This window comes from Dendrobium catenatum, unplaced genomic scaffold (assembly GCF_001605985.2).
Source record: "Dendrobium catenatum unplaced genomic scaffold, ASM160598v2 fragScaff_scaffold_621, whole genome shotgun sequence".
NCBI classification, from domain to species: domain Eukaryota; kingdom Viridiplantae; phylum Streptophyta; class Magnoliopsida; order Asparagales; family Orchidaceae; genus Dendrobium; species Dendrobium catenatum.
This window is the reverse complement of record NW_021319083.1, coordinates 6,034,301-6,060,113: the sequence shown is the minus strand read 5'-3', so window position 1 is coordinate 6,060,113 and position 25,813 is coordinate 6,034,301. Positions and strand designations below refer to the sequence as shown.

The following is a 25,813-nucleotide window of genomic DNA, read 5'->3' as shown; positions in this document are numbered from 1 at the left end:
CCGTCCAGTAAAATCTTCTCGCCACCAAATCCCACCACCTTTTATTTTTCTTTGAAATGGATGCTCTTGCTTCTTCAAATCTCATGCAAGCGCCGTGGCAATTGCTGCGGAACCTCCAATCACTCGCTGAACTTTAGGGTTTCTGCTTACCCCCCAATGGCAGCGGCGATTGGGTGGTATGGTCCTCTAATCGATCTTTCTAGGGCGTCTTCTCACGTTGGCGACTTGGTTCAGCTTCTCGTCTTCGTCCACCGCTCGCAACCGACCGAGGTTATGAATTAGTTTCCTTCGTCTCATTGTACACACCAGACACATTTTCCTTACCATTTCACCGATTCTCAGAGGGACTTAAATCGTTCGAAAGTGTGGACGGTTGTTTATCATGGTTCAAAGTTTTGAGTTTCATGATTTTAAAATGGTTTTCTTCGTTTAAAATAGAAAAGTCGGAGCAACTGTACTGCATTTGAAGAACTAACAAAATTCAACTCGTTGTCTTGGAATTTTCAACTTCATTCTTTGATGGGAAGCTCTATGCACGAAAAATATTGCATTTTCGGTCATGAAATAGCATACAAAATTGTAGACTAGTTGATGTTATTAGTCCTGAAGCACCTCTTCTGTTGTGTGGTATGGTGGCAAAGGACTAGCTCAGGTGCGTTATTAGTTGCTTGTAGAAGATTGTGGTGGTCATTGATGAATCAAGGAAGCACCTCTACCTTCATTAATTGGACATGTGTTCTTGATTGATCTCATCCCAAAATACGACTTTGTGGACGTTTGACATTCAATCTTTGCGGGTACAATTTTTGTAAGCCTAGCAAGTCGATTTGCTTTTCCAGTTGTAACCTAGAGACCTTCAGCAGCAAAAGCTAAGCTCACAACACATCCAGTGGTCTGAAGGGTTTGTTGAGATTTTGGTGGCTATTGAAATAATTTTTGTAGGAATTTAATTTGCTCTTAGTTGAATGGACCTGAGTCAAATGATGTTGGAGTCTCGGTGGTGGCAGTGTTGCATTGAATTTCAGCTTTATGTCGTCCTTGATTTGTAGTCAATATGTTTTCAATGTATCTTCCAACAATTATGACGAGTGTGCCTTGCCTTATGACAATAATCACTCTATGATTTGTTTGTCTTCTTGTGTATAGCACCCCCATTATTTAATTGAGTGCCAAGTGCTGCAAGGGCAGAGTTTTTTGAGTCTTGAGAATTGTGATGGCTCGTAAGGCAATGAGTCGAGCCAGGTCAAGCTCGAGCTCCATATTGTACAAGCTATAATTTGAGCCCAAGCTCGTCACTTAATAAGTATGATTTATGATATTATTAATGAGTCGAGTTTGAGCGGGCTCGCGAGTCAAGTCGACTCACTTACACCCTTAGTTGGGCATGCTGAATATTATATTTCTATTGCTTTTTTTTTCTCCTTCGAATCTCAGAGAATATTTTATGAATGCTGAGAAGATGCTTCATGCTTAAGATTTTCCCACAAATATCCTCAAAATTTTATTTTGGTAGTGTACATTCATTCCTATTCCATTATCATCCTACATTGGCTACTATTTTTTGTGAACCTTCATTTTATTTCATCAATGATGCCAAATTGTTGACATTAATGAGTTAACTAGTTGAAATATGTTGAGATGGAGTTGTCATCTTATCTAAGGTCATGAAAAATGCTCTCCATCTTGAATTTAGCCATGCTATTGTCAGCATTGGGGTAGGGTTTTTTTTGTGCATTCTAAAATTTTTTGGCAATTTTGGAATACATAATTTTTTTTATAATATCACTTTTCATATAATTTATGAGCCATGACATTGCCATAATATTTTCCACCACCTATGTTTGAAACTTGTGATCTTTTTCATTTTTTGCATGAGTCACTTATGTTAGATTGTCTTTGTTGCCTTCCCATAGGCATGCATCATCAATGATTGAGACAATTGAATGAAGTTTTTCCCATTAAGTTTGTAGCTAGTAAGAGGGGGGGGGGGGGTGGGTTTGGGGACAAAAAACTGAGATGAGGTGGTTATGTTGATTATGATAGGCTGATTAAGATTGGATGTTACTGCAGAGTAAGTAAGTGCTACCTTTGGTGCTAGCCAGGAGGGATTTTACGAGATGGATGGGATAATTAGGTGGAGTAATGAGCTAGAAATATGTGGAAGACTTAGTGAATTCAATTCTTCAAGGATTCTAGAGCACATATTAGGTATAAAATGAGATTCTTTATTATACCTAAAATTTTCAAAACGAATATAAGAATGAATTTTCTTCAAAATGAAAGCATATCCATATTTAAATTATGAGCTTAATAATATATTTCTATATTCATTTCAGTTAATAGGCATGTACAGACACTTTTGGGTATGTAAATGTTATTTGAAGTTTAATATGCTTTGTATTTTATTTGATGTGTTTAAATATGCTTCCAGTTATGAAATATTGATTTTAGTTCTAAGTTAAAAAAAAAAAGATGTTAGGATAGTTTGGATTGATTATTTCCTACTCACTTAATCTTGATAGAAGTATTTCAGGATGAATGTTAGTAAGAGATAGGTATATTCAGATTCACCTTCTCTGTTACACACCAAGTTGATTGTAGAGGGGGTCAAAATAGGGTGTGACATTATTCATGATCACAAAATTCTTTTCTAAATAGAAATAACGAGAAAATAAAAATAGTAAGACATGATTTGAATCTTTGAGTTCATATCATTATTATATTTATGATACATAAAGAATAAATGTGTAATGGCCCGGATCAATGAGGTGGACAAAACAATCTTCAAAACTTATTGGATAGGTGCACATAGATGAACAACATTCGATGGAAAGCAAGAAGATCTGTGGACTCTCCAAGATCCAGCATCCAATACAAATGATAGATGTTACATACACGTTGACTTTTTAAGACCAAAATTCTTAACCTCCCCCTTTCTTTTTCCATTAAATTGATAATATTTCAAGAAAAGATTTAAAAAATGTTATTCTTATGATTTGGTTGAAAATGTAAGGTGCAAATTTACAAACTTGATTACAAGGAATTCTTTTTGAAATAAATATGAGGTTGTGTGATTAGTGTGATGATAATGCTTTTATCACTCAACTAAGGGTGAGTTTGGCATGACAGGTAGATCCCTACTGCTGTGGCATTCTATAGCATGGACCATGAGCCACTATTTATTTGGTATGGATTACTTGGCATGTGGGTTGCAGGAGTACCATGCTTCTGCATGAGGAAGGTAGGAATGTGATATTGATCGTTAATCTAAATTTACCGGTTGATGTAGGCAAAATGGGCATTTAATAGTGGGTTGTTTTTTCTTCTATTGGGCTTGGCCCATTTGTCTATGGATGCTTGGTGTTTGGAGGATGGGGGCTGATTGGGGTGCTGTCTTCTTGGCGGCTGTTCGGTTTCCATGGCTTTCCTAGCTTGACTGTTCGGGTCCTATTGTTGTCCCTTGGCTTTCCCGATTTCTCCTGGTTGTTCGGGTCCTATTGTTGTCCATTGGCTTTCCTGATTCTCTGGTTGTTCGGGTGGGCTTCAGCCGAGCCTTAATTGCTGGCTTTTCTTCCCCTTTTTTGGTTGGCTGTGACTCTTTGAGGGGCGGTTGTGTCTTGTTGTTGGCCTCCTTTTCTTTCCTATTTAAGGAAGTGTTTTGTGGCTATTTTAGAGTGAGTGATTTGATGATTTTTGGAAAGTAAACCTATAGGTTTTCACTAGCTTGCGGGCTAGCCTCCTTCCCCATCCCTTTTAAAACTTCGTCTTGATCTTCTCACCTCTTCTTTTTATGCACGGTTCCCGCCTCACTTGTATCCTTCTTTTCTAAATTAATATAAGTTATATGATTGTAAGTTTGTTATATTTATGTTATAAGGAAGACATTTAGTTTTTGCAATCTTAAAATTTTGGTTGCATCACCGGTTCACCCTAATTCTTTGAATATTCTTGTTTGCAATATAATTTAACAATTTTTACATCTTTATAGTTTCACTCTGGTGTTTCTGTATTGTTTTATTATGAAAGTCTCTTAGATTCTTCTTGTCTATTCATGAACTTGTAGAAAGTTATTGCTTCTAGTAGAAGATCCATCTTGATGACAAACATTCAGGTTGGTGATGATACGAGACCATATTTTTTGGTGTATGTTTGGCATAAATATATAGGAACTATGATTGTTCCTGGAGATGTCATCTTATTACAAAGTAAGAACCCTTTATTTGCACAAGCTTTCTTGATTATTTGTATTTGTTTTCATCAGGTTTCCTTTGCAAGAGTTTTGCATGTTGAGGCACATTGGAAACTTACATTGTACACATTCTTTCATGATAGCTAAATCATATTGTGTTTTGTCATGTTTTTAGATCCTTGATATTAACCCGTGGAAACATGTGATGTTGTTCCATTGCATGTTTTTCTGTGCTTTCTTTCCTTCAAGTGTTTGATTTGATTACATTTCATATCAAGCCAGCCAACAAAATGCATCTTAAGCCTGTGTTATGTCATGGAAGCAAAAACATCAAACAATAATATAAAAACTGCAGAACGGTGGCTGATTTTTTTATTAAAACTTAAATAAGAGAAAACAATATACATATGATCTACAATTTGAGAGATAGATAAGCTCTACCAATCAACCTAGACGTCACTAGAAAGCCCTCAAAGAAAAGAATTAGAACAAACACTCACAAAATTCATCATAGCATGAACCTAAAACCCTAGAAAATTCTTCCTTAAATAACCCTAGAACACAATAACACAAATAGAATATTCATACACAATTAAACATAATTTAGGAAACCTTCCTAAACAACTAAACATAATTTAGAAAATCTTTATAAACAATTAAATACTTCATAATTAGTATAAACATAATTTAGGAAACTTTTCTAAACAATTAAACAAAATTTAGAAAATTTTCCTAAACAATTAAACATAATTTAGAAAATCTTCCTAGATAATTAAATACTTCCTAAATGATATAAACATAATTTAGGAAACCTTCCTAAATAATTAAATACTTCCTAAATAATATAAACATAATTTAGGAAACATTCTTAAACAATTAAATATGATTTAGGAACCTTCTAAATATCTTCCCCTAGGCCCCACAAGGTGTGCTCCTTGGCATATCAATACTCCCATTCCAAAGAGCCACCTTGTCTTTAAGATGTAAGGAAGGAAACTGCCTCTTAATCATCTGTTTTATCAACAAAATCTACTTCCTGTCGAGAACCATTTAGCACATGATCCAGATCTATATACTTCATTATTTGCTCATGCTTCACTCTAGAGAATATACCATCTTTCAACAATTTAACATTTTTGTCAATGCCTTCACTTTTATCTCACTTGCTCTAGCTATCCCAGTCATCAACTATTTTTTTTCTACTCAAAGCCAGAAGGTTGAAAAGAAATGATATAAAAAATCAGGTGACAATAAGGAACCACATGGATGCAGTGAGAAGTATAAAGGTTGTTGTAGTTGCAGTTCAATAGATTTGATAGACATTTAGCGGCATCATAAGTTCCACCCGTTGTAAAATGACTTCTAGAGTACATCATGTAGTTCTTTGTAAACTTTACATGTCGCCCAACGAATCCTCATCAAGTGGCTCTATATTTTGCTCCGCCATGTAGGATTGTCTGTCCAAAGTAATGGGATTTTGTTCCAAGCAAGAATGTAAAGAATACTAAGTACAATTAAAGTTGCATGATGATTATGTCGCCCAATGCAGTTCTGAATCCCCTTTTCAGCCTAATCTCAATAACCATGTGTAAGGCCACAAATAGACCAAGTTGGACCGTTGATTGAGATGCCATAGTAGCTTTTAGAGGTTTATTTCCTGTCATCAGTACCTGCTTCATAATGGCAAACTCAAGCCCACTTAATGACATGTAAGGCTAGCCATAGAGGAAAATGTGGAAGAAGTCAAATCGATGGTCCAAGTGATAGATATCTCTGCTAAGTATTTGTTCTTCATTGCTACAAGCAACCTTTACTTCAAATAGGGGAGATTTGGTTGATTCCAACATCACGACCCTTCCCAATTGGAACATACTCATGGTGGGCGATATTTCCTTGTCTTAATGTTGAGTTGAATCTTGCAAAGATATCCTCACTTAGGATGATTCCATGAGATGTCTTGCTTATGTCACCTCTAATGATGTGAAAAATTCTGTCAAACACACATGGATTCTTGTATTGGAAGCAGTCCTTTAGTGGGGCAGCCATAACCCTTTGTCCAATTGTCACAAAACTTGTTTCTTGTTTTGACATGAATCATTTCAGATAATTAAATATAATTTAGGAAATCTTCCTAAACAATTAAATACTTCCTAAATAATATAAACATAATTTAGGAAATGTTTTTAAACAAATAAATATGATTTAGGAACCTTCTAAATATCTTTCCCTAGGCTCCATGAGGTGGGCCCCTCTGGCGTATCAGTTTGTGATTGGGTTGTGTTTCTCTTTTAGATTTGCTAAGAAGTTTTTTTGATTGGTTCAATTATTAACCTTTCTTCTAGTTGATGTAGATCATATAACATCATTGTGTCTTTTATAATTTTTTCATGTATTTTTAATGCCAAATATTTTGCATAGTTTAAAGGGTTTCTCCATTGTGGCATTTAGGCCATTGGTTGAATCATGGGAACAAGCACTTTGCGAAGCAGGTGTAAGACCATGTACATGAACTTTGATTAGATCATGCATGACAGCAGTCTCAACATTCAACATGTCTTGTTAAAAGTTTTTAGTTAGCTTTCTTGTGTGGTACGAAGTCTCACTACCAGTGTACCTAGTCAACTGCTCATGTTAGTTTGACTACTATATGTCATTCCGATTGATCTATTTTTCACCAGTCACATCATGGCAGTTTGATTATTTACTAAGCTATGAGGTGCACAAGTCATGTAAAGATGTGTAATTCTCATATAATTGAGAGAGGGGGAATTCAGGTTTATAGGTACGAAACTATGCATGTTTGCATGTAACTATTCACAAGAGACAAATGATATGGGTTTGGTACACAATCGTATATGATTTAGGTACCTCTGCTCCTATTTGTAACTATACTTATATATGGGTTTGGGACATATCTATTTGCACGTCTGCTCCTACCCGCTCTATCTTGGAAACTTAGTTGATTGTCATTACCCTTGAATATGACGCCATTCAAATGGATTACCATCGACTTGACCTAGGTCTCATTCTAATGGATCTCAATTCATTTGGCCATCTCCTAGTTAGCCTAAGCTCTATCAAATCAGCAAAGCTAGCTAGTTGGCCTAATCAAGCCAGTTATGCTCCAAACAACCTGTCATTAGCCAACAATTTGCTTATCTCTATCCGATCTAAAACAGCTAACCAACAATTTGATTGGTTTAATGCAAATTGAGTCAGCAATCATACTAAATAGAAGAAAATCTAGGCCAATAACTTGGGTTGTTATATAGCTAAAATCCCCTTTCAAAGTACGCATAAGAAATCTGTAAATGACCTGCCCGGATAAAGTATTGTATCACGCCTTCCTATCCATACAAATCATGCAGCATGACCAGGTTTTAAAATGAAAATTAACTTACAAACTAAGTTCAAATTATCTGATGATACATTAGCATAACTTGTTATAGCTAAAATGATGTGAAACAATCATGGGAAGATGAGATGCTTAAAGACATTTGCATATTTAGTATTAGAGAACAATAATAAGCAAGATCTCATGTTGATTTGAACGATAAAATAAAACATTAAAGTGGTAAATAGCATTGGTTAAATTACATGCATAGAAGTTAAGAGCATAAAAATCAATTAATTTAATCCACTTTTGCATTCGTGAATGGTCTCAACAATAAATCCCTTCGTTAACATTACAACTAGCTACTACAAGGAATCCTTCACTCAACTCTTCCTATTACTAGGCTTTAGCGGAGGGACCAACAACATCTTTGTGAATCAAAATATAACCATGTGGAAGAAATAAACTAAGAGGCTAAAAGAGTCGGAGGTCGAGTTTACCCGAAGTATGACGTATACGAGGCTCCGGTGGTCATAGGAAGGCTTCGAAGGAGGTAGGTGGCATCCACGAACCTTCTTGAAGGTGTGATCAGCAATCTGACGCGTCCTGACAGCGTTTGAAGACCTTCCACTCGGCTGGACAGCAAGAAACAGGTGCAGGTTTTCTCAGGACAGCACACTCTCATGCCCAGAAAAGTCTCAGGCAGTGAACGGGGACTTATCCGATCAGTTGGACAGCAAGGTAAAGCTGTCCTGAAGGTGCTGCAGTAATAGGGGCTGGCGGGAAACAAGGGGCAACTAGCTGTCTTTCCTGGACAGCAGTTTGTGAGCCCTTGAGTTGCCGGAATACTACGGACTGGTGCAGGAAAAACTCTGGCAGCAGCTTGGGATCCTTTTAAGAGGTTGGAAAGCAAGTTGTATGGTTCAGAAAACTTGAACTGCAGACGTTGGCAGCAACGGGAAAATTCTGACATAACCACGGTGAAATTTCCTTTGCTGGAATTACATGGCAGCAAGGGGAAGTCCAAGAATTAATGCAGGAGGAATGACCTTGGGATTCACATTAATTCTAAAGGCTAGAAGAGGGGATTAAATTCAAAACTGAAATTGATTTCAGATTTTGAATACTTTGGAGGGAATTAATTTGAAATTGATCTCAATTAATTAGATTAATGAGCATTGAATGGGGGCCCATTAAAGGGGTGGCCGGCGGTTTCAAGAGAGAGGGAGGAGGGATTAATGCTAATCCTGAAATTAATTTCAGGATTTGGGGAGTTTTGGGGGGAAATTAATTTGAATTTGAAAATCAAATTAATTAGAGAGAGAGGGGGAGTTAATGTGGCATTAATGGGGGAAGCCTAGGTCGCCGGCGGGTTCAAGAGGGAGAGGGAGAGGGAGGAGGTGGGAGCGAGTTATGATCCTTCCAAATTAGCTTGTTTTTCCCTTTTTTGAACTATATATCATGGGGTTGTGGCTTCTTTATTTCTTCAGATGTCAAGATCATGAAATTTAGAGAAGTTTTGGAGGCTACAACTCTTCAGATTTCTTTGATGACAGTTTTGGCTCGTGGTAGTGATTTAATTGCATCTAAAGGTACCTCCATTTTTTTTACTAATGCTTTTAGCTGGAGTTGTTTGGGTATAACCACTTCTTTTACTTTCTTGTCTTTATCACTCGGTTAACTATTATGCCGCCTTTTTCTTCTCTTCTTTCAAATCGACTTGCATTTCCGGTTAGTTGTTCTTTTCTTTACTGTATTCTTTTTTGTGATTTAGAGGTATGTCTTGACTATCTTATTGTAAGGTATAATTAATTTGCAAATTGATTTATCAATTAGCTAGTTAATTAGTTAAAATCTGATAGTTAGCTGATTAAATGCATAAGCTGGGCTTTATTTAGTTAGCTACAAGATAAAGAAAATATATAATATTGGAAATATATTATTTAAATTAAAAAAAGCTAAACGAAAGAACTATTTATTTTTTTCTATTTTTCTTTATCAATTATCCCTCGTATCATTTATTTCTCTTTATTTATCAATTAACATTTCACTATTATTTATGGTTTACTTGACCTCATTTTCAATCAGGTTAGGTTTTGAATTTGTTAGATTTGTTTTAAGATGAGTGCAATACAAATTTTAATTCATTACTCATATATTGTTCTCATCTCAATGCAAATCAAATGATTTTAAGATCTATCCTAAATTATACTCGGTTAAAATATCCTTATACATTTTTTTTCTCATCTGTCACATCATGTTCCCATTCCACTTGCCTATCACATCATGATCCCATTCTGTAAGACAAGATTTTCATCCTTAAAGTTGAAACCTACACAAATCTTATTATGCGTTGATTATTTCTCATATGAACAACAAGCTTCACGCATGTGCCAATCTTATTATGTGTTGTTGAGTTTAGGAACACATATTTCTTCCAACAATTCCACATCTTCGAATGCCTATGTGGCCACATATTCTTCCGTAGCAACCAAGCACATCTTATCCACATAGTGTAACTTCGCTCCTAAATTCCTCTCTTCCTCATAGAAGATGAGAAATTATCAAGTGTGAATAACATATGTAACTTTATGCGCGGGTCCAATAGTTCAGTGATAACTATCACTAGGTGCAATTTTTGTTGGAAGACTCACCGCAAATAGGGTCCTAAGACTAATGGCGATTGAATGAAGAAAAAAAAGTTGAATAGAAAGGAGACCTGAAACTAGGGGTGTAAGCGAGTCGAGTCGGCTCGACAACGTGCTTGCTAGCCAAACCTTATCGAGCCTTGAGCTCGTGTATTAAACATGCTCTAGTTTGAGCTTGACGAGGCTTGGCTCACGGGCTTGCGAGCCAGCTCTTATTATATATTTGTTCATTTTTTTCTTATTAATATTTTTTTTTAAACATTAGGTATTAATTAACTTCACCTATAAAGCTGTGAAGGAATGAAAACTTCAAAATTTTCTTTAAAAAAAGATAAAAAAATAGCATCACACATTTCAACAAAAAGACTAGCAATTCACATCTCTTTTAATACCCAAAAAATTGTCTTATCTTATTCTTCTTCTCTATGAATATGAGCGCAAGACTCATGTTTGCAGCAACTCACGCATATTTTTCTTCTCTCACTGCAACATCTCATGCCTTCTTCCTCTATGGTGATTGTCAAGCCCCTACGGTTTTCTATGACCTCACGAGCTAGCTCGTTAGCCCACCTTTCTAACCAAGAGCCGAGCTCGAGCTCAAGTTTGAGCTTGTGATTTGGCCGGTGAGCCGAGCTCGAGTTAGGTATGAGTTCATCTCGGTTCGACTCATTTACACCCCTACTTGAAACACTACTTCATATCTTGAGGTAGAATACTATGAAGGATTACATTATTTCTTCAATTTTCTTATTTTCATTTTTATTTTCTTATAAATTTAAATAAAAAAGAACAAAAAGAAGGTGACTCAACCCCTCGCGTGATTTTTCATTCCTCGTACTTCTTGAATGAGTGGTCTCTCACATTTTGACTAATGCGACAACATAGGCAATATCAGTGTCATTTTTAGGTAATATCGACGTTTCGGACGCGTTGGCACAACCCGTTTTAAGAACTATTTAGTTTGCACAACATTGCGTTTATAGATCATCATTTTTGTGATTTCTCGATCTAGTTGAGCAGGCGTGTTTCTTCTTGAGTAAATTCGCTATCCTGAATGCGTCTGCGTGATGTGTTTCACAAACAAGAAATGTTCAAGTGGTTTTGATCGCGAACGAGGTTTTTCGAAGTCGCTATGTGGGACATCGCATCGATCAATCATCGTTCTTGTTACACTCACTCGAATCGATCACAAACCTTAAATAGAGGTCAACTTTGGGTTGGTACTAGTGCTAAAAAAAAAGAGGGTCTTATGCATTGAGTCTCAGCTGACATCACCCTTTTATTCCAAATTCCTTATTTTTGGTCTAAGTCGTGGCGTGTCTTTCAGTTTCAATCCCGTTTAGGTTCATATGCATTGATGGGTTCTTAACTAGAAAATTTTTTGTATCGTTATTTTCTATAGAAAATCCTTATCAATCGTTGCTACTTTTTAATTTCAGAACAAAAAACTGATGACAAGGGCCTTTACTAGAAACATGTTCCTTAAACATATCTTTCTAAAGCTCAAGTTTCTGAGATTGCAAATATATGAAGGAAAAAAAAATTTCATCACTTCCTTGCCGCTCACTTTGAATTTGCGTCTTTTTATGTTGGTCTTTAAATGGTCACCATTAGTAATTAATGGCCAGCGACTTCATAGTTCTATGTATAATGTTTGGAATATGGCCACATATTGAAGAAAAAATATTTTCCATCAGTTGAAATCACCAATATACTTCGGATTTGATTTGTCATTAAAATCTCTCACTTCTTTTTCTAGCCAGTTATTGATATTTCACGATGCTACATTTAACCATTGTAGTGGCTTGATAAAAAAATTTCTTTTGCATAGACAGTGATCAGTTAATTGCACATTTGCGATTGGGAAGTATGGTCAGAGAAAAATATAGTAGGGTCATGTACTGGATACAACATACAGAATCTGCATTGCTCCTTATTCGAAAAACAGATGGAGGGCAGGTACCTTTAACTAATTTGCAATTTTACTGTCATGAATTTTCTCTGCATGTTAGTTTTTATTTTTTAATACGGCTATCTACGAAGCTTTAGTTGACCTCTGAAATTCTACCATTTATACATATGCTTCGTGGTATTTATAGAGAATTTAATTTTCATAATATGATAACAAATTGTCATCTGTGGAAAGAACTTGGGTTTCTGGTTTAGAATGTGCAATCATGTTATGAGTATAAAAATCATACTTTCTTTCTGATACCATATTTCAAGTATGTTATATACCTCTAGAATGTGATTTTGATAATAAGTTTTCAGTAACAAAATTTTTACAGTTTCTTAGAAATTGAGTTCTCCCTTCAGAAATATTTTAAAATAAAAAATAAATAATAAAAAAAAAGAGTTCTCCCTTTAGAAGGTCCAGAAATCTGTAGTTCTATCTAGTTTATTGAGTATGGACCACTGATTTATGCTTTGTATGGTTTGATGATTCCAATAAGTCGATTATTAATATTGCATTTACTAGTTCATTTCCTATTTCGATCAACCAGTTTATCAGTTTTAACTTTCTATATCAGTTATTATTAACTATTATTCACGATGGCATTTACATTATACTAAGGTTACTTACTATTACACATTATCTAGGATTCCTTCTGGTGGGAATGTAAATAGACATAATGATTTGCTATTTAGAGTGGTGCATAGGAAGAGTTTTGGAAGCCTTGAATTATTGGATAACTTGAGAGGAATATATAAGAAGAGAGAGAGAATCATTCACACATTCTATAAGGTAGAAAGAAGCATTCCAAGCATCATTTCATTCATACCTCTTGGATAAATTAATGAAGGTATGATTATGAAATTTCAGTGCGGATTCATGTACTTTGTATGTGATCTTAGGTGTTGTAAAAAAAGAAATTTAGAAACCGTGGAAGTTTCGAAACGATTTTAACAAGAAAGTAGCTAATGAGTGATTACATTTATTTTATAGCAATGTTAGTTTTCTTCTATTTCATTACAATTATTGAACATTATATGACATGTTTATCGGTTATGGTTAATGTGTTTATTATGCACCAAACAGAAGAATAGTATACAATTAAAGTTACAAAATGATATATATAGATATCGATGTATGAAAAGTGCATATTACTGATTAATATATATGTAATGAAAAATGAAATGAATAAAATGAATCATAAAATATAAATAAAAGTATAAAAAGAAAGAAAAGATGCATGCACGAAAATATAGGAGTTTACCTCCTTGTGATACATGGCTAGGGATGCAACGTACCAATGCATGTTAAATGGAAATGGAATTGCTTGTACCTTCATTGGTACATAATTTTGACGATACTTCTGTATTAAATGAAAATGAATAAATGAATAAATAAAATAGAAAAAGGGAATAAGTTATTTGAATTGGAATTTATATTTATCTTAAATGTTTACACATATGTTAAATGAAAAGTTTGACAAAAAATGCAATTGTTTTTATGTTTGTTTAACTATTATATTATAAGCTATAATTATTCAATGAGTTTATTATAAAAACTCAAAATGTGAAATTGACATTTTGAGTAATTCCTTCGAGAAATAAATGGCTGAGAGAAAAAATTTGTCTATAGAAAGAGATCAAATGAAAATAAGTAAGAATCGGTTTATTATATGTTTAAATTAAAAAATTAGTTTTAGTGGCTCTTCAATTATATGTTGAATGTTAGTCTGTTAAGTATTTTATATTATTGAAAGAAATGTATTAACCGTTCGACCATTTGTTCTCATCTCGTTCATTCGAGTCTCCATGCTCAGTCGTGACACCTAATCCGACTTGGAGATTCGAATTAATGAAGCGAGAATAGATGGTCGGACAGTTAGTACAGTTCATTCAATAATATAAAATATTTAATAAGCTATATCTAACATATAACTGAGGAGCTACTAAAATATTTTTTTCAATTTGAACATATAATAAACAAGTTCTTATTCATTTTCATTTTGGTCTCTTTCTTTTGTAGACAAATTATTCTCTTTTTACTATTTATTTTTAGGGAATTTACGTAAAATTTTTAATTTAACATTTTAAGTTTTTTATAATAAATTCAGTTGATAGTTACAGTTTATAATATAACAATTAAACATATATAAAAGCATTCATGTTCCTTAACCAAACTTTTCATTTAATATATACATAAATATTTAATTTAAATGTAGATTCTAATTATATTTCTTTCCCTTTTTCATTTATTATAGGAGCACCGTCAAAATTTTTTACAAATAAATATATAATTATTTCAATTTAATGTGCATGAGTACGTTACGTCCCCAGCCAGTATCATGATGAGATGAACTATATTTGCATGCATGTACCTTTTCCTTCTTTTTATACCTTCATTTATATATTATGATTCATTTTATTCATTCCATACATTAATTTCAGATTTTTTGAATATATATAGAGTTTTTAAGCTTTTGGTAGAATTTAAAGGTTAACCCCTTCGGTTGATATTAGCTTTCAACACAGTCATCATCGGGGTGACTTTATCATCACTTTAAATGTTTATATTTTATTAGCGTAAGAGGCATCTTAAAAGTTTAGGGTCCTCTCTGGTTGTGATTTTTTGTCAACACAGCTATCATCGAGAATATTTAAATAGGTCGTGTATATATCATTTGTACTGTGTCAACTTTGACTACCCACTAATAGAGGATTGGGTTCAATTATTGATGTTGTGAGTTATCATATGGATATTGAGAATCAAGAATTTTATGTTTTTAGCAATGAGCCTTTATTGTAATAGACCTTGAAGGCCTAATATGAACGTATAAAATCAAACTCCGGTTGGCACTATGACTGTATATTTGTTCAACGGTTTAAGTTGTGTCGACTCCTACCCATTCACGAAGACGGATCAGACTTGAACTTAAGTTTATTTCTTGATCCGCGTAGTATCCTCAGGCGTCACGTGTGTGTATACATCACACGCGCCGGGGCCCATGCAGGTATATACTTTTGAATCCATTTTGCATGATGTATTTGCATGTCGGCATAGCACGGTACCGGTACACAACATATTCTACATGTTTTATGGTGTATTTTCGCAATGCATATATGCATGATGTAATGACATATTAATGTAATGTGGCGCCACAACATGGCTTACTTTGAATTTTGAGTGATGTATTTGCATGATGCACCCTGCACCCTATATATTGCAAATGTATGCATGTAATGAATATGTTAGTGTGTATTTTAATGCATGATGAGTATTTTTGTAATATTTAAATATGAATAATTGTGCAAATGATTTTCATTTAGAAAAGGGCGAATTTTAAAAAGGAGCATATTTAATGCATAATTAAACAAAAGAAGTGTGACCATTAAAAATTTTAAAAATGAGCAAAAATGTCAAATAATTTTGCATTTTCTATAGAAAATGCTAAATAATTAAGAAAACGTCATATTATTTGGTGTTTTTCATAGAAAACACCAATTAATTTGGTATTTTTTTATAGAAAATGCTAATTAATGAAGAAAATTCAAATCATTTGACGTTTTCTTTATTTTGGTTTTTTTTTCATTGGAGAGCTGAGAGAGAGAAAGATGGGAATTTGTAAAAATATATTTTAAATATTTGATTAATAAAATTTTTATCTATTTAAATAATAATCATTTTAATTAAACAGTTAAATTATTATTACTTAACAATCAATTATAATACTTCAATCTATTATTTTAAATGTTTAATTAATAATTATTTTAACTACTCTTTTTCTCTCTCTCGTGTCTTTATCTCTATCCTCTCTTTCCCTAGTCAACTCTCTATCCCACGCCTCTCTCTCTCTCCAATGAAGAAAACGTCAAATGATTTGGGTTTTTCTTCATTAATTAGTATTTTTATGGAAAACACGAAATTAATTGGCATTTCTATAGAAAACGCCAAATAATTTGATGTTTTCTTAATTATTTAGCATTTTCTATAAAAATGCCAAATTATTTGACGTTTCTGCTCCTTAAATTATTTAATATTGACGCTTCTTTTGCTTAATTACACATTAAACATGCTTCTTTTTAAAATTAGTTATTTAGAAAATGCATGAGTTTTCTTGAGGGGGCTTGTGATTGTACGAATATTGCGGATCCATTGGCGTTGTTTAGCAGTGCGTTAAGTTTCACTTGTCGTGCATCGACAGTGAAGTTTAACTCATTTCATCTTTTGCATTGTGTCATTTTCTTCAATATTCAGCATACAGGAGGGTACTACTGGCAAATAAACTGTACGGTACATCAGGAGCCCTCCACCAATGATCCATAGTTTTTACTACAAATTTTATGCTTTTGCTTGCAAGTGAATCATAGTGTTGCGCTACAGGTCATTTGCTACTTTATGCATGTAAGATGTCGCTCAATGCAAATTTTGTTGAACTTATTCATTATCCAGCACTAGGCATTCAGGAGCCACTAGCTATTGCATGTAGATGGGTCGTAGCGATGCGTTATGGGTTGCTTGTTGCTTCTTGCTGGTGAGTTGTCATACAATGTTAAACTCTTGCTAGCAAGTAGTCATTCAAAAGCCAGTAGCTGTCACATGTAGATGGATTGCGTTCAGCATAAATTCTCCAGCATTGCCTATAAGAGTTGTAGCATTGTGCTACAGGTTGCTTGTGGCTCTTTGCAGGTAGGCTGTCGTGTCATGCAAGCTTTGTTAAATTTGTGTGTGGGTCATTAGAGGGCATTCATAAATCACTAGCTATTGCATGTTGGCGAACTAATGTTGCTTGTTGTGTTGCTACAGATCGTTTGTCGCTTCCTACAGGCAGATTGTTGTGCGATGCAAATCTTCTTGTGCTACTCGTAGAGGTTTGCATTTACACTTCTTTGTATGTGCTTGCATTTGTTGCATATTGATCGTCTTTGCTTGTAGGGTTTCAATGCATTTACCTAACATCGAATGGTTGTTTACTGCAAGGGTGTCGTATTATCCATTGTCTGTTGCTGATTATCACCCGTCGGCATAGTATTATGCATGTGACAAATCTTTCATTATTGCCAGCAGGTGTTTGCATTCATCGTGTGTTGCATTATGTATGTTTGCAAGAAGCTTCATTGTTTGCAAGCAAGCTAATGTGTTCATTTGTTTGTTGATGTAGGCTGTCGGGTGAGTTGCATTCATCGTTGATTTCCTTATACACATTGATTGGCATATTGTTGTATTCACTTGCATACTGGCTTTTTTGTGTTCATAGGAAATTGGTATGTTTGCTTGCATGTTGATTAGCATCACTTGTAGGAATGTCACTCTTCATGAACACATTACTGTGTTCATTACAAGTATCACGCCCCTTCCGCAAGCATGAGTGTTATACATCAAGTAATATCATTCATAGGTAATTTTTTTATGATTATTAAGAGTTTTGTGCATTCGTTTCCTTGTCTTTCAGTGTTCGTGGGAGCTGTTGTATGTATTTGCAGGCTAGTAGACATCGATCATAGGGGGACTGCCTCGTTACAAGTTTGTTGCTTGTGTTATTCTTTTAGCGGGTCAGTATATTCATCAGGAGTTTTCCACTGAGCTGTCACATTCATTAGGGGCTTCATTCGTTAGTGCTTTCAAGCTTCTTTGCACAAGCTTGCGGGCTGATTGATATGAACGTTGCAGGTTTCATATTGTTCATGTGTAAGTTAAGGGTTTTGCAGCAATACTTGCAATTAAATTGTATGTTCATATTGACTGTTGTTTGTGGGTGAGATGTAGGAATTTTTTTGTCCACCACAAATCATTACTCGTTCTTTTTTATTTAACTTTTCATTATTTTGTAAATTGCAAATTTCGTTAAGTCTAGTTCCATGTGGTTCAATTTGCAAGTTTTGTTCCCTATGAGCTGTTAAAGTTCTATTCCATGTGGTTTGAATTTTGGTATCTCCAAATGTCTCCCCTGTTTAAAAAAATTTTGGGAGTGTAGGCCTGCCCATCACATCAAGAAAGATTTGTATGGTTGGTGTCAGGTGACACTGCGACCATGATTTTCAACCCCACCACGCTACGAAAAGCATGTATGGTTCTTCGAGGTACTTGTGTTGATGTTTGCAACTTTTGCTCATAGGTATAGAAGCACGTGCATGGGTACATAGGAGTATCCCCGCCATGCTATAAAAAGCTGGTATAGGATTTACCCATCTCGCCGCAAGAAACGCAACGAGCTCCCTCTCCCACGCTAACAAAAGCATATATATGTGGTCACTCGTTATGCCACAAGCGCAGAAAATGAGATTTTGGGGATTTTGAGTTTTTGAAGTCATTATACCTTCACGAGAGATGCTTGTGGTTGTGTCGAGGCAACGGTGGCAACGACGGCGATGTCGGGGGCGATATTCATTACAGTCTTCTTATACATTCCTGTAGGCGAATTGTCACGTTCATTGCTTCTTCATAGGCAATTTGTCATACACATTTCACATTCCTTTGCATCGTGAGCAGATTGGCGTGTTTATTATAAGTCCTTGCAATTACTTGTAGGTAGCCTGCTATCATTGTTATAGATTTCCCATTTTTGTTCAATTCGCCAAATTTCATTTTGCTCGTTTAATTAAGTTCTGTTCCATGTGGTTCATTCAGGTTATGTTCCCTATTCATTGTTCAAGTCCTGTTTGTTTTTCAGTCCGCATTTCAACAACTTCCCAGCATCTCTCATTTAGAAAATTTTTGTGGAGCTAGGTCTTCCCACCACAATACGAAAAGCGTGTATGATATGTGTCGGATAACACTGTGGCTGTTGTTTTTCAATCCCACCGCACTACAAAAAGCGTGTATTGGTCTTCGATGTACATGTGTTGAAGCTTGCGAGTTTCCCAGTAGGCATAGAAGCATGTACTCTGGTACTTAGGAGTGTCCTCAACACGCTAAGAAAAACATGTACAAGGACTACCCGCTTCGTCACAAGCCTCACACCGAGCTCCCTCCCACCACGCTAAGAAAAGCGTGTATAGGTGGTCCGCTCATTGCGTTGGAAAACAGGATTTGGGGAATTTTGTGTTTGGCGGACTTTATACCTTAGTGATGAACGAAGATGGCAGTGTCGAGGCGACGACGATAGCAGAATGAGGATCGAGGCACATAAATTTCTCTTTTCTTTTTTCTTTTCCTTTCTTTTTTTTTCTCTTTTTCTTAGATGATGATGGTGATGATAATAATAATAATAACAATACGATTAATAACAATAATTAAAAATAATAATTAATGATAATGATGACAAAGGGAAGGGGAAAATGGGTTGATCTGGGTAGATGTGGCTGTTGTAGGTTCGTGAGGACTTTGGCGAGGAGAATTAAGTGGATGAGGGTTGTCTGGCTATGAGGTGGAAGAAGCAGGAGAAGGATTTGCGACTTTCATACGGGATGAGCTTGTGTGGATTAGAGGCAGCAGGTAGGGTGAAACAAACCCTATTTGGCGTCTGGTATCAACACAGGGGATAGCTACGGTTGTGTGTGGGATCAGATTGGGGAGCTAAAGGAGGTCGATCAACTAGTTGTGGGTGTCGGATCGGACAACTGGTTCGATAGGGTTGGCATGTTCATGTGAGATCAAGAGAAAGGTGACGGGCTGGGTCAGTTTGGTTGTCAAGCTAAATTTATGCACAATAATGACATACTTTTAGGGATGCCGTGATGAGAGGAATCTAATTGTATTGTTAAAACAAAAAATATATAATAATTTAAGTAAAAAATAAGATGTACTCTCTTGAAAATTTTAGTTAACAACAACTAGCGACATTAGATTACTTTTTAGAATCGCAATATTTGTCGAACCCTGTCATAAATAAAGGCTGGCTTAGCGTGCAAAAGTGGGTCATCTGTTACAGATGACTATGTTCGATATTAAATACTAAAATATATTAAATTTAACAAATTTATATTTTAAAATTTACTTAAGTTTTAATTAATTTACATTTAAAGCATAATAAAATTTAAATTATTTTACGAAAATAAATTTAAATGATATATATATATATATATATATATAATTATTGATATTATTTGATTTATTAAAACTTATGAAACATTTAATTTTTTCTAATATAACTAAAAATTATAAATTTTAAAAATAAAAAATTAATAGAAAAATTATATAAACTTTTTTTATATTAGAAACAAATTATAAGCTTTTATAAGTTATTTTTTGTATTGCTTTAAAATTTTTTGTATGTTACTTTATTATTTAAATTGATTTTTTACTTATTAATCATATATTTTAGGCTAATTTTTAAAAAGGAGCGTACATAAGATTTAGTCAAGCCTGTAGCAGCAGTTTTACTATTCATTAATTAGTGATTATGATGACAATTTAGATTTATTATGGATTAAAAAGGTTTTTATTTTATTAGAAATATTAGTGCTTGGATGGACTTACTATAGATTAAATAGACGTAACTAGGCTGTTAAATTATAATTTTAAGTGAGAAAAATATAAGCAAAATGAAAAATAAATCAAATCTAATTTAGCGTTGGTTTTTCATTATCCATTCTTGTGATCTAACTGAGATCAAAGTACAAGACTAAGCACATGAAAAATGAACAGGAGGGTGATGGACAAAACAAAGAACGGAAAGAACTGAATTGTTCAGGTGGATTCAGTTCCTTAAACTTCACAACTGGATTACAAGGACTTTACATAGAAATTGTTATTCGTGAGAAGTGGGAGTTCAACATGTGTAACTTCGTGCGTTGTTTTATACATGTATATATGCATTAACATCCTGCGGTTGAAAGGATCCAGCATTTATATACAGGCACCATCGATTATAGATGGACAAAACTACTGTTAATCCTTAATATGATATGGATGATCTTCATTTCCCAAGTTAGAAATAAACTTTTGATGACTTGATGCATTCCCTGATACATCAATGTTAAATTTTTTTATTTATATACAATTCATGTTAGATGTAGAATTGCGAAGTACTTAAAATTGAAAATTGAAATTCCCCTACAGAAGTTTTTTTACTTCTTAGGCTTGACGGCTTCTTTCTGCTTCTTAAAGCAGTTTTTTTAGTATAAAATTGCTTTAAGAAGCAGAAAGAAAACCGTCCCAAACGAAGCCTTAGTCAGTTTTTGATGAACTTCATTTTTTTACACTGGATATTACATATTTATTGGTAGATGATCAATTGTTTATTGATTTTATTTCTATCAAATTGATGGAGGAAGCGGAATACCTTACAAGTGCTTAAAAATTGGAAGTCAGCTGAGGGTCAAACGCCAAACTTTTTATCCATCAGAGAAGTGCTATCCCTTGGGAACACATGTAAAGTAGTTTTCCATGCCTTCATCGGTGAAATTTTTTTGTCATCATGTTGGAGATACGATGAGGCTAAAGAACATTTATCTTTGAGAAAGTCTTTACTCGAGATGGATAAGACCAGGATCACGGAAAATCTTATCTGTGTGGGTTGTACGAAATGTGGCTTTCCGCTGGATTCTAGGTGTGTTGTAGAATTTAAATTTTTAGCTTCTTATTTTATTAAGAAAAATTTTCTCTTGTTTGATTAATCTTCTCTTCGAAAAAAAAACAGGTTTCCACTTTATTGCAGCAATAATTCCAATTATGTTCATGATATTGGTCAGATATACAGACCATTCCTGGTGAGCAACTTTGAAACCTAAAATATAATTGGTGCATGATTCAGTTACTGGTGGGAGTAAATTTCTCATTCGTTCCTTCCATTGCTTAAGTGCTATGGATTTTCTGCATTATCATTTTTTTCCTGCTAAGTTTTTATATAATTTTTTGATAGGCATGTATGGACAAATAACTTCTTGAACCAAAATAATGTAAATAATGTAAATATAAGTTGTGATTATTAGCATATTGATGTTTCTTTTAAAGTATTGGTCTTAAAAAATTATCTGAATGATTGGTGTTTCCTAAATATCTCCATCATAATTTTTTTTATGAATTTGTATGATCATCCATCTTAGGAACAATATCAATAGACAAGTCATCAAAAGATGCATTTTTCACATTGTCCATTTATTTCATCAACTACATTAGGTGTGATTGGTTTATATTTACATTTCATATTTAAATTTGATCCTAAGCCCAATTTAATTTTAGTTTCAAAATTTTGACTCTTGCTCAAGTATAGTTAATATTATCTATTATAGGCGCATGTTTCGATTTAACATCATCAGGTATAAAATTCATATTTATATTGCAAATTATCTTTTGCATCTAAAATATCCTCAAAAGAATCATAAACTATTATGTTATCAATTGAATCTTCTATCATGTATAATTCTTGGGTTGGTGTGTATGTAGCAGACTTGTGAGGAGATGTCATTTTTTCTTTAGAATATCGGTTACAAGTGTGGTAGTCCAATTAGAATGATTCTAATGCTCTTTAATATCCAAAGATATATATAAAATTTAATGCAATATTTTTGGTGAATTGTAAATTTTTTCATCTTTTATTTCTCAGGTGAGATTTATAGTGAAGCAAATTATAGTAACAAGATGATTTTAAAACATAATGTTTATATCCAAAACCTATTAACCCTGTTTAATACTTAGACATAATATATTTATCATGTTTTCAAATTCTTAATTTGATCATTTTATATTCGCCAATAAAAAATAATTATAGAGTATAAGGTTAATGATGAAAATTGGTAGGGTATCGCTGCAACGGACGACTCATGTTAGCTTTGAGGTTGGGGAAGGAGGAAGCACGAAGAGATGAGGAAAGAAGAGGAATTTGGCTCACAACTTAGGAGGAAAGTGAAGCCATGAAAAATATATCTTCATTCTAAATCATTCTGATAACTATTGTAATGCTCTTGAATCTTTATTTATAATCAAAGATCCTAGAACATTAGACAAAAATAATCTAGGTTATTCTAAAATGACAGTTATTTGCCTTGATAATTGTAAATTGAAATAATAAATTGAACCACTAAAAAAATAAGAATAAGATACACAATGTTAAAAATAATGTACCCAATGCTTGGAGCTCCTGTCAGCTCAGTGTATGGGGAAGGGTTGACATACACATCCTACCCCCGTTTACAGAGAGGTTGCTTCTATGATTAAACCAGCGATATTCTAAGTACAATAAGGCAATTTAACGGCTGCTCTAGGTTCGTACACAATGATAATGATGCCCAAATGTTATGTTAGATATTCATCGAGAATGATCCTCATTATGAGTAATTACATCAATACTGGATTAAATTTGAATTTGGTTGATGAATTAATATCTAGTATGTGATTGATAAAGCATGCTAATATTGAATATTAATCTATGTCTGCAATTAGCAACCTATTTCACACTCTTCTATCTTTACAGCATCTTATTTCTTCTTTAATTATGAGCAGATTCCATAATATTTAGGTAATCCCTTAGATATAAAAAATTATCAGGTGAGCTAAACGTAAATAGGAGTAGGTATGTATGAGTGTATTTTCTTAAGCCTGTCAGCTCAGTGTATGGGGAAGGGTTGACATACACATCCTACCCCCGTTTACAGAGAGGTTGCTTCTATGATTAAACCAGCGATATTCTAAGTACAATAAGGCAATTTAACGGCTGCTCTAGGTTCGTACACAATGATAATGATGCCCAAATGTTATGTTAGATATTCATCGAGAATGATCCTCATTATGAGTAATTACATCAATACTGGATTAAATTTGAATTTGGTTGATGAATTAATATCTAGTATGTGATTGATAAAGCATGCTAATATTGAATATTAATCTACATGTCTGCAATTAGCAACCTATTTCACACTCTTCTATCGCTTTGAGATTCCAATGTGTAGCATGGAAGATGATTCAAAATACCGACCTGATGTCATCATGAATTTTCAGTTCTATGATTTGGAGAGCTGTGGAAGTGAACATGTTTGTTATAGATGGTAGCATATGTTGCTTCTAGGATGAGCATTAGCGATGGATGCTGAGGCAAAATTTTATTCAGCTTCATCTCTTACTTTAAAGTCATTAGCATGTCGTGAAGAAATTGTCTTTTAACAATTCAACTTCTTATTTATGCTTTCAAACGAGATAAGAGGCATATTGGCATCCTTGCCTTTATAGCCTTCGAAAGAAAAAAACATACCAAGCACATTCAATTCTTGCAATGTTTGTAAAAGGCTATACAAAAGTAATTATGTGATATTATACTAAGTGATGCGTAAAAGCATCTAGCCTTTTTGTCGAACTTAGTTAGACTCCTGAAGATAAAAAAGTATTATTAAGTTAAGAATAAAAATTTATAAATGCACATTATTTATTTATTTTAATTTTTAAAGATGTTGATACTAGCAATTATTTTGTAATTTTTTTATGAGAAATACACTACAGTGGAAGTGATTCACAGTTACATAAATTCGCATAAATTCGTTGGTTAAAATGGATTTTATTGATCTGAATATGAATATATTACAAAATGTATGGTTTTTTTTCTCATTTTTGCTACTATTTCCTGTTTTTATGATAGAAATCCCAGATCTATTATAATTCTTTTGCTATTTTAATTGGAACACAGCCATTCAGTATTTAAAACTTGTGATGAAATGTAATTGGATGCGACCTTCATGCTTCAAGGTTTGCAGTGCGTCATTTCAAACTTGTGTTGGATATTTCTGAAGCCTGCTCCGTAGAGTTGATTACTTCTATTTTAACATTCATTACTGCATGTCAGCTAGTAACAATTTCTTTAATTCTCATACCAAAAAAGTTTCACCTTCTATTTCTTGCACTTCTATCTTTACAGCTTCTTATTGCTTCTTTAGTTATGAGCAGATTCCATAATATTTAGGTAATCCCTTAAATATGAAAAATTATCAGGTGAGCTAAACGTAAATAGTGGCCGGTGCAGAACATTTATAAATGTTCAGTACAAAACAATACCTAGCAAACTACACTTCTCTTTAATAGTTGCTCCTTCAGTTCATTGATTTCAAACATTTTGTGACCAACAATTTCATCTTATGATTTGGACCTAATGCTATGTCATTTTGCAGTTGCATGTATGGGACTATACTGGCTTCATACCTCTGCTAGTTAAGAACAGAGCTGCAACAATCTTATTTGGAAATATTACAGCAGAAATGGTGTACAAATGCTACAATCAGAAAAGCATGAATCATACCTCTAATACTTCGGCCTTAACCGGTTTCGCCGGTGATGAAAGCCGAAGATCTGGAAGCAATTCAAAAGCTGGGAATGGTGGCAGAAATAAACCAAATTTCTATCATATCTGGTTTGTTTTATTAGAAGTTTTACTGAAGCAGCAAGAGAGCCCATTTCAGTTTGAAGTTATTGTTGACAAGGAGAAGGACATTGAGAATGGAAGATTTGAATTGACTTTGCTAAGAATGCCTTGTTATACAAGTGAGAGACCTTTCATCAAGTAAAAATATTAGTAAATGAGGGACCTCTTCAAGATTTTGCTACTGGGGATATCTTTGTGTTGCAGTTAAAAACATGGGAAGAGCATCTTTCAAGATTGATAATGTTTGTCAACCTGTGAAATAAAATCCTGAGTGAGTGATTCTTGAATTTATTTATATCTATTGATTTATGGTTTCTTCTAGTTAAAGGGTATAATCTAGTGAATGTTATGGCTCTGTAGATCTTTATTTTAAATTAAAACCAATTGTACGAGACCTTAGAGGACATGG

The 25,813-nt window shown here is 34.0% G+C and overlaps 1 protein-coding gene across 1 annotated transcript; it reads left to right on the top strand.

The window, feature by feature from the left end:
• On the top strand, positions 1–25,725 carry LOC110092183. The gene is made up of 7 exons (XM_020816606.2): positions 1–270; positions 4,064–4,205; positions 9,014–9,115; positions 12,003–12,130; positions 21,335–21,609; positions 21,700–21,769; positions 25,154–25,725. Exons 1-7 carry the CDS (start codon positions 61–63, stop codon positions 25,544–25,546), a joined length of 1,320 nt encoding a protein of 439 aa, XP_020672265.1. The 5' UTR covers positions 1–60; the 3' UTR covers positions 25,547–25,725.
• Positions 25,726–25,813: the final 88 nt, after the last annotated feature.